This window comes from Sphaerodactylus townsendi, linkage group LG03 (assembly GCF_021028975.2).
Source record: "Sphaerodactylus townsendi isolate TG3544 linkage group LG03, MPM_Stown_v2.3, whole genome shotgun sequence".
Classification (NCBI taxonomy): domain Eukaryota; kingdom Metazoa; phylum Chordata; class Lepidosauria; order Squamata; family Sphaerodactylidae; genus Sphaerodactylus; species Sphaerodactylus townsendi.
Window position 1 is genome coordinate 108,941,291 of NC_059427.1, and position 10,494 is coordinate 108,951,784.

Sequence of the window (10,494 nt, forward strand, 5' to 3'; positions counted from 1 at the left end):
CAAGGAAGCAGTAACTGTGTAAATTCTCCTGGACTTTTTAGAAATAACCACCATTGAATTCCAGCCCTTTACCTGACAATCTCTCATTTTAATGTTACAGAGCTGTGGAAGTAGATTGGGCACCCAATATAGGTTTTCTAAAGGTACACAGCCATGATCTGGATAGCCCAGGCTAGCTAGCTAGCCCAATCTCATCAGATTTCAGAAGTTAAGCAGGGTTGGCCATGGTTAGTCATTGCAGAGGCGCAGCTGGGCCAGAGTGTGCCCGGTGCGCACTCTGGCTTTCTCCCCCCCCCCCCTGCGGCGCCTGCAGCCCCCACTTGCCCCTTACTTTGCAGGAAACAGCAGGCTGGAGGCAGCAAGGCACTTCCTGTTCTGCAGTGGGAACTACGATTTCCCCAGGAGCTCTCCTGGGAAATGTAGATTCCACAAATAGAAACCTGCTCTCAACTGCCAACCTACTGATTCCTATGAAGATGTGTGTGTCATATGAGGAAATCAAATTGCTGGCCCCCCATGGCACCTCCCGCACTTACACTTACTTTAGAAAACTGAACAGGGTGCAGAACAGGCCTTCCTGTTCTGGGCAGGGGCTCTACATTTCCCAGGAGGGCCACAGGTAATGTAGTTCCCACCTGCAAAGGCTGAACAGAAGGCTTCCATTCTCCAGGCTACTGCTGGTTTTCTAAGAATAAGAGTAAGCCGTGTATTAGTAGCAGGATGAACAGGAGAAGGGCTACAGGGGATTTTGTTGCCCCATTGACCCAATTAGATGTTGCTTGATTGCATCGCGCACCCCGGAGCTTCACCGCTGAGTCATTGAATGGGAGACCTCTAAGTAATACCAGGGTTGTCAGGCAGAGGCGGGCCATGGCAAATACCTTTGAACATCTCTTGTCTTAAAACCCTGCAGGGTCACCATAAGTCAGCTGTGACTTGATGGCAAAAATGTAGACAATGACAGATGAACCATGTACAGCGCTACAACTGAAGACTGCCTCTGGAGTTCCAGCTTATTCAGACAAGAATATGACACAGAAGGATAAACACACAGGACCCAAGTTTTCTATCCACTTCCTCTTTTTCACTTCAGACTAAAATTCTGCCCCACCCCCTTGCTGTTCCTGGGAGACAAGGGACCCCCAGCAATAACTTGAGGTGAGCTAGTGGTCTGTGACGGGGAGGAGGGTCAACAAAAATCACATCACTACCACCTCCAGCATATAAGGAAATTTTCCAACTCCGATATCCACTGTCCATTTCTTCTCAAACTGCAAATGGGGTGGGGGGTGGGGCATTGAAGTGTGTCATTATTTCCAAGTAGAATTTCATTAAATGTCTTGGGCTATTTGATCACCAATCCCAGATAAAATGATCATCATCTGGGCCAAGCTTTGGATTTTCCATGCTCCCTTGCAGCTGCTCACTTTCATTGTCTGGGTCTACAGCTCTTCAGTTCTGTAGCAGCTCAGATCCCTTGAGCAATTTGCCCTTCCCCATACCTGCCTATGAGACTTGAACAAGTCTGGCTTCCTAAAAAGGAATGTATTAACTGCATACTGGACGGAGGAGGTAGAAGTACAACGATTCACTGAGAAGATGTCCAAGGAAACAACAGCTGGTCCCTCTCACAGTGACATTCACGAGGTTTAAAGAAGTTGACAACATAGAGCACGGTTTCCAAAAAAATCTGTTAGCCTTTCCCACTCCCAGCCCAGGTAAATGGGAAAATTTGGTGCAAGACTTTGGAACTGATGCGTTTAAAAGTCAAACCCTCCTTTCTCCAGCACACTACAACAGTGTGAGCCCCTCCCTTCATGACATAACAAATCTGGGAACCCAGCCTTTGTTTTTTTTTAAGACTCTGCTTCCATTGGCTCTCAATGGGGACCCAAAGCGGCTTTTGACATTGTTCTCCCCACTTCCCAGATTTGTTATGTCATGACCTAGGCACATACTGTGCCACTCACCAGACTACTTCTACAAAACTAATCAAAAAAGTCTGTGCGTCCAGAGGAAAGGCCATTGTATAGCGGCCCTTCAACTACCATGAAATCTATGTGTGAAAAATGTTTATATGACCATGAAGTCCTATCAGCCTTTTCACAGGGGAACTACAGCGAGCTAGCTTCACAACTCTAGTATGAAATATCTTGGAACTGTTCCTTGTATTGAAATGCTGAAGACATGCTACAAGACCCCCACTGGGAACTGAGATAGTAATTTGAAAAGCATCAAACTGGAATAGCCTTATTCCCTTTTGTCCATAACCACACCTGTCATTTTCAGATTTTCCCTCCCTCCATTCTGTTGGGTCTCAAAGGCACTAAATATGAGCCAAAAGTGAATCCCAATTCCACAGCCCATTTCTACCTCTAAGAGAGCAACTCCCAGTGTGAAGGCATCCAGCTCTGGAAATATGGCCTATTTCCCAACATCAATCTTAAGCATTTGGTTACCAACAGAGGAAAAAAAAAACCATGGGTAAAAATTGCTAGAGCCCAATTGTCTTGTTTTTTATTCCCAGCTCTGGACAAAGTAGTAGGATCCAGTGCAATAGGGGGCAACATGCAGCCAGTATGTAAGCCCCGAGGCACTTTTGTGCTACAACATTAACCTCTGCTTTTGAGTTCAAACAATAAGTTTCTAGCCCTCATAGTTTCAAATACATTTTAAAGAATATAACTTCAGTGTGCTCCTGTGTAGTTGCGCGTTGCTCTAGACATGCATATGAAGTCTCTCTGCTGATGTATCTGTAATACTATGTTTCTGAGGTGCAAATGGACAGGGCAGTAATACCCCTTATCCACTGACCCTAACACTGCATTCACCAAGGGACCTTGGCAGTTGAAGTTCAGATTTCTCAATCATCTTGTAGTTCCAGTTCCTACAGTCTTTTGAAGGATGCTTCAAGCTGGTACATACAAAGACTTCCTAAGCAATCAGATTCTGTGCAGTGCGCTTCCAGCACAACCAAGAAGGATCATATTTTGTGGACGGGGCCACCCCATTACATCGAATTTTGCCAGTGTACAAGGAGGTTATTTTACTATGGACACTTCCCCCTGACCCTCCCTTGATGTTACAATTTACCTATATGCTTTAAACAAGAGAAGACTCATTTCTGGTGTTACAGGAGTAGCAAAACCCAGTACCATATTTTCTTTTGAAAGAAAGAACAGGGATAGTTATCAGTTCCTATTCCTCCTTTAGTCTTCAAAGTTTTTACACTGCTTACATGATCTTTAACAGCTCCCATGAGAATACAATATGAGCTGAACCACACATAGAATGTTAACTGCAACACCACAAACAGCTGTTTTCCAAACATGTCATTTCAGACTTTCCTATTGTGCAATAGCTACTGCACAGGCCGTGTGTATGTAAAAACAAAACAAAACAGCAACTCAGTTTTCCCAGTTGATTACACTGGTGAATGTTGAGCCAGATCTTCTGGGTTCTTCTCCCAACTCAGGGCTAATCAAAAAGCCTAATATTCCCATAATTTTCCTAGGTCTCTCTCTCTCTCTCCTTAAAAACAGATGAGCAAAAACTACCAGATAACCACCCTCTAAGAGCTGAAGACTGGACTGAGGACTTCCACCTCCCTTAGAAACTGATTAATTTTAGCTGTTCCAATGTCCCTTTCGGGGAGCCAACAGGTCTGAAAATACTAAACCAAGTATTTTTTTTTCAGTTTAAATATTTATATTTTTTAAAAATGGGAAAGGGAAAAAAAGTAATTGACTCCAGGCAACGACTATGAAAACTGGGGGGAAAGCCTAAGAAACAGAAAAAAGAATAAAAAGATACTCTGGACTCCTCCAGCAAGTTTTCTTGCCCATCATAGCAAGAAGGGAAGGAGCAGCCAGGACCATCAAGTGCTACTGTGGGAGGACTGCGAGGTGCTGAAGCACAAGTTATCTCCATTAAATTGAGTCGAGGAGCATAGAGAAGCAAAGCTGCATCTCTCCGCACTTTCCCGAAACAGACAATGCACTATGGCGAGTGAGAAGCTGGGGGGGGGGGGGGGGGCACAACACACACAGGATGGGAGAAGGAAGGGGCTTTGCAGTCCTCCCACCCTGGCCTTCTCTTTCTCTCCCACTCTCTGGGCAATCAGGATACAGAAGCCACAAAACTGGGGTCATCATTTCTGCCCCTCTCCTCTTTCAATGTCCAATCACAGCTTTTGCCCTTCTCCCACATAGCTGATGCCTTGCTTGCATGACGGTAGAGGAAGGCTGAAATAGATGAGACAGTAGCAACTGGCAGTCCCCCGTCCCACCCACCCTTTTGCAAGTTGTACCCTCTGGCTTCAGCCCATGAAGGAATCACCCTCATCCTCCTCGAAGTGACACTGCTGCAGCACTTTGATGTGATACTCATAGATCTTGAGTGCAGGTCCCAGACGGATAGACAAGCCTGTCAACACATCGGTGCGCTGCATCAGCAACAGAGACTTCCCATCGATCTCCTACAGAGATACACAACAAGAGCATAAGTGGTTAAGGGAAGAGGGCACAGGAACAATGACAGAAGACGTAGGATGAGCTAACTTGAAAGGAGTAGGGAGAGAACGTCTAACTTGAGAATGTGGTAGATCAGGCAGTCTAACAATGGAGCTGTTTGCAACTGCTTTTTAAATTGACACACATTTACAAATCCCCTGAAGTCTCAGTTAGGAATTATATATACATTTTATCATCTCTGTATTGTTTTCTTTACAAATCGGCACGACTCCACTGGCTTTATGCCTAGCGACACACCAATAAAAGGGATCAGTCTCCAGAAAATGCTTAGACTTTTGCAAACCTTTAGCCAGATGGACTTTCATATTTGAGTAGCCACCAATGCAACACTTTCCGTTGATCCTGATGGTTACAATTAGGAGATATAGCACCACACATTTAAAGCAACAAAGACTAAAAAAAATGCCCACAGAGAGTACCAAGCCCACAAGATGCACATCTTCTCTGGCCATCAGCAGAGGCCCTGCTTCAGGTACCCCCCCCCCCCCCCATCTGAGGCAAGATGGTGACGATCCAAGAAAGGGCCTTCTTGGTCATTGGGCCAGAATTTTGGAACTCCCTCTTCAGGGATGTTCTGATGCCCTCTATCATTGTCTTCTGTCAGCAAGCAAAGACTTGGTTTCATTAAGCATACACCCAGCAACGTTTATTGGCCCTCTTCCCTGGTTTTGCTATTGTGCATTTTTATTAACCTGAATCTGGGGCTTTCTGCATGCAAAACAAATGCTCCATTACTGAGCCCCCTCCTCAAATATTCCAAACAGAGGATGGGCCAAAGAGACACCTGCTCAGAGGACAGGGGAGGGCAAAATGGGAGAGACAGAATTCTGAGAGTACACAAGCAAACACTGAAACAACTGTGCTCTAAGAACATGTTTACTATGTTCCAAGCTGATGCACCCATACATTTCCAGGGCTGATTTCAGGGGAAATGGTTCTGCAGATGTACAGCAGAAGCCAGTGAGTTCACAGTGATAGCAGGCTGGGGCTACTGACAATGCACCTTCAAAGCTACCATTAAAAAAAACTGAACATACTTTTGGGGAAAACCAGTACTGACTGTGAAGTATTAAACTGAATTAGGTGCAGATAACACTTATACTTTTAAAAAAACCTGTCTGAAATTGGGAGGAGGACGGGAGAATGGGAGAGTGGGGGCAAGGCTCAAAAGCCGGAATGCATCTTTTATAAACTGAGCGCACGAAGAATCCTCATCCTATGTGAGAAAAGCTGTGGCAACTTCCGTTCTGAGTTACACTTGCACTTCACTTTTAAGGCGTAATAGCTCTAGGACACTGTAAGGTCTGAGCTGCCAGGGCGTTACATATGTTCAGAGTTCAACTCCAGCATAAATCCCAAATCATTTTCTTAATCAGTTCTCACCTGCTCTTGAAAGGCAGATGCTTGCTCAGCAAACCCAGCTTCTGTAAAATAATCCACAACATCACTGACAGTCCATTCCACTGGGTCGGAAGGTTTCTCCTTCACTGAGCTAAGAGGAGGAAGATAAAAAAGGAGACAAAGAATTCAGAACCACTGGAGCTGGGACCACTCATCAGCAGATAAACATGAGAAAGAACATTCGCACAAGGATCCAGCTGATAGAATGGACGTGCCTTGAGTTGGTTATACTAGCCGCCTGTACAAAGCTATCATCAGTCTACATTAAACCCCGCCCGCTCTTAAGAGGGAACATTCCCAAAAGGAGGGCCCCTAGTGGTATCACCACATAGTTGATTCAAACATTACCCTCTCAAAAAGAAGATGTAAGTATTATGGCTATACTCAACCTGCTGCGGAAACCAGGAAAGAGAAGTGTCGCTTCCTTCACAGACAGTACAAGTGGTGGCAGCTGCAGAAGCACGTATGACTAGCCTCCTCCCGCATTCTTGTCCAATGATCCCAGAAAACAGAGAAGATGCTACTGCTGCCATCATACACTGACCTCTTTCAGGCAGCTGTAACTCCTCACTCAGGCAGTAACTTCTGTTTCAGAAGTTGGGAGTTGCAACAGGTGGGAGGTGTGTCTGCCACAGTGCTCCTGCCACCAAATATTGATGGTACAGCATCCTGATTAGGATACATACAGGGCAAGGCCAGATGGTGAGACAGTCTTGCAAATGTCTCCAGGTGCCACCCGTGCCCACTGATGGAAGAATGGAGTCTGCATCTTTTTGTTAAGAGTCAAAACAGTAACCAAAAAAAGTCATGGGGAATTCAAATACTCAGAGATCCACATTAAGTGATTCACGTGTGAACTGGTCACCCATAAAGAGGTTTTGGCTCAAGGTGACAACTTACGTGCAGCTGAATGGTCTCCCATCTGCCTGGATGCCAGGTCTCCCAGGAGAGGACGGCACAGAAGGTTCAGTACCTGCAACAGCTGGTGACACTGTGGGAGAGAGAAAAAAGGAAAGAGGACTTGTTCTGGTTCATCGTAACTGGCTTTAACCAGTTCATGGATGAAACCAGGAATAACATTAAGCACAAGGGTGGGAACTTCTCTGGCCTTTCTAAACCTGGGAGAAGAATAAAAGTGAACTGTGAATCACAAAAGCTCTTGCTGGAATAAATGTTGTTAGCTGTTAAGGGGGCACTGGGCTTCTGTTTTATTTTGCCACAACAGACTAACACCACTACCCCTCTGGGAAGAAGAATACCAACCAGGTCACTTTCAATTCCCAGCCCATACGCATTCTTCCAGTGCCTTCTACCCAACCTGCCAGTCTCCATCCTATTCTAGTCTTGGGATCACACCCACAGTTTTTAGTACCTCATTACAGAATTACCTCAGGGTACAAAGAAACCAACTCACTCCAAGAATGGCTCTATTATCGCCATTTCTAATAGTTCCACCATCAGGGTCCTTTGCCCCACACTGCCCTTCCTCCATCCCCTGGAAAGACTCAAGCCTTGCTAATTATTCTCTTTAATTCCCTTTCTCTTCCTCTGCTTTCGATTCTCTTTAAAGCAGTCCACTCCTGCTTCCATTTGTTTGGCCCATACCTGCTCTGTCAGGCTGCTGATAGGTGCTGCCATCTTTCTTGCTGCCCCCCAGATGCTGACAGGCACTTTCTCCAGGCCAAGAGGCCTTGTTATGACATCGCTCATTTCCTTCATGGTGGGGATGCTCGGATCCTTTGTTCATGCAGTGCTCCTCAAGGGAACACAGGTCTCTGGAGAGGACACTGCTGGGTGGGATCTCTTTCCCACCATGCTTGCTGTCCTTACAGTCCCCGTTCACCTGGCCTATCCCCGATCGGCTGTAGTTGCTGGCCTCATAATCTTGGGCCACCTCAGAACCTTCAGACATGGTTGAGACTTCATCTTCTTCTTCATCCTCTTCATCCTCCTCTTCACCTTTGGCCTCCTCACCTCCCTTCTACAGACATAAAAAAAACCTGAGTGAAGTCAAGATCCCTGGCTCTGCTTCCACAGCATCATAAATGCATCATGCTCCATTTCCAATTCTTGGCTTTTGGGCAAATCTTCTGTGCCCTTATCAGTGTCCGTACTACAGTACAATCTTAAACACACCTCTCCCTACAAATTATGCTTAAATTTTCTCTTTCAACCTAACTTGATTAGGGGCAGAGGATGCCCTGAGACCACAGATGTTAACCAAAAGCATTATAAGGCCATGGTCAACGAGTCGCTGCAACAAAAGAAAATACCTCCTGACTGAGGAAGAATATTAACACAAAGTAAAAGAAAATCACCACATTATATTTATTTACAGAACTTTTAATATTACAAAATGACATATCCAAAAGTTTAGCAGTGTGCTAAAATAAAAGCTTCTTTTGCCTAGACAGGGATTGTGTCTTATGCCTGGCATGCTGGGTTCTTTACTGGACTGGCAGAGTGGCCACCCCTCCTGACCAATGCCACATGATTCTTCCCCTTGCGCTCACACAGCCTATCACATCTGCACTCATTCCCTTACTACTCTCACCACCTCCCGACCTTATGGGAGGTTACAGAACCCTTTAGGTCAAAGCACAGATGGCCTCTTTGTTCTGTGTTCAGACGGAGCCTGGCACGGCGTCGCGTGCGCGCGCGAGTCCCGGGCCCTTCGCCGCCTCCAACTTCTCTTCGCCAAGGGCCACATGCAAGTGCGGCGACGCTCGAGCGAGGTGCTCCGCGCGCCCCAGTGGCCGGGTGAACTCCCTCAGCCCCAAGGCGAGGTCGCTCACCCAGCTAGCCCTTTCCCATAATACTTCGGAACTGCACGGGAGAATATTGCCCCGTTTACAAGCCAGGGACCAATCCTAGCGCCCCCTCCGGTGCCAGAAATGTTTGATTGGGTGCTGCCCACAACTCTTTCTCCCCGACACACACACACACACACACACCTGCACAAGCGCCCGCTGACAACCTTGCGGGGGGGTGGCTGGGCGCCGTCCGCCCTCCCAAAACGCCGTTTGGTACTGCCCCTCCCCCGAGTATTGGGGGCCCCCTGCGCGCGCACTCCAAGCATTTCGCTTCCGTCCTGGAAAGCCTCACCTGTTCCCCGCTGCGGGTGTTTCCCCTCCGCCCGAGCCACGAACGGCCACCGCCTTCCTTCCTCCCCCCCCCCAATTCCCCCCCCCAAAGCGCGTCTTGGAGCCCCCCTCACCTTGCTCCTGTACGCCCTGGCGTTGGGCGCCCGGGCCTGCGCGCCTCTCTCCGCCCTGGGCAAGGCGACGTTGTTGCTGCCGCTGCCGCCCCCGCCCCCCAAGCGGGTCCTCTCGAGCCTCTCCTCTTGGAGCAGCCCCTGCGCTCGGCCTCGAGTCACCCGGCCGCCCCCCGGCGCGGCGCCGTCGCCGCCAAAGTAGCGCACGATTTCTCGCAGGCTCACGGGGGAGGGCTCCTCCTGGGCTTGGGGAGGCGGCGGGCGCTCCCGTCCGGTCCGACGAGGAGGAGGAGGAGGGGGGGGAGGCGGCGGCGGCGGCGCGGCTGGCTCTGAGCGAGGCGCGGCACGCTGGGAGGACCGGGGCGTCGCGGTGGCGGCGGGAGCGCTGGGCGGGGAAGTGCGGGCCGGCCGCTGCGGGGCCGCCGGGCTAGCGGCGAGCGCTCCGCCTCGCCGGGGCGGCTGGACCCGCGCGGCGTTGCGGTACGAGATGCTTCCCTTGTAGCTGACGCGGAGCACGGCGCGCTGCTGGATGAGCTTTTCCAGCTCGGCGCGGGTGCGCTCCGGCTCCGGGCCGTGTCGCCGGCGCACCATGCGACAGATGCGCTCCAGGTCCGGGCGCGCCTTGCGCGAGCGCAGCGAGTCGATGGTGTCCAGGATCCACTCCTGGTAGCGCGGCGCCTCCTGGCCCGGGGGCGGCGGCGGGGGCCCGGCCATAGTGCTGCCGCCTCCCCCGGGGCTTCGCTGCCCCCGCGCGCCGCGCCGCCTCGGCCTCCGCCCTCGCTCGCTCGCTCGCTCGCACGGCGCGAACCGGACCCTCCGCCCGGCGGGCGCCGCTGCTGCTGCTGCTGCTGGAAGCGGTGGCGCGCGGGCTGGTCCGGGCAGCGCGAGCTCCTCCCTCCCTTCCCCCAGTCGCACGCGCCGCCGCCTCCACCACCGCCCGAGCGGGACCCGCAGCCGCTTAAGGAGGCGCTGTTGCCTCCCGTAGCCTTCCTACACTCGGCGGCTTAAGGTGGAGCTGCAGAATTCCCTCCGTCCCCTTCGCGGCCGCGCCAAAAAGCGCTCTCGGGGCGCCTTAGTCAGAAACTATCGTAGGAAAGACGCGAGTCTGCGCCATGAACAGCAGCGGGAGTTGACTCCTCTGGGAAGTGGGAGAGAAGTTTCCTGCCCCTTTCCTGCCACCTAGCCTCCTGCAAAGCTTAGATTTGCTCTCTCAGCCCCTTCCTAGTGTGTCCAAATGGCAAAGCTGGCCTCTTCTAACCTTCGTCCCCCACCCGAACCAATTCGGCCGCGGGCCTGGTTGTTCTCAAAACCGCGGGCGTGTTCCTCTCCTGATCACTGCTGAAAAAT

At 50.1% G+C, this 10,494-nt stretch overlaps 1 protein-coding gene across 1 annotated transcript; it reads right to left on the bottom strand.

Moving 5' to 3' along the window:
- Nucleotides 1-2,495: 2,495 nt before the first annotated feature.
- SAMD1 (sterile alpha motif domain containing 1) lies at nucleotides 2,496-10,092 on the bottom strand. The gene is made up of 5 exons (XM_048490721.1): nucleotides 9,151-10,092; nucleotides 7,539-7,914; nucleotides 6,834-6,924; nucleotides 5,916-6,024; nucleotides 2,496-4,477 (listed from the first exon to the last, which is right to left on the bottom strand). Exons 1-5 carry the CDS (start codon nucleotides 9,859-9,861, stop codon nucleotides 4,319-4,321), a joined length of 1,446 nt encoding a protein of 481 aa, XP_048346678.1. The 5' UTR covers nucleotides 9,862-10,092; the 3' UTR covers nucleotides 2,496-4,318.
- Nucleotides 10,093-10,494: the final 402 nt, after the last annotated feature.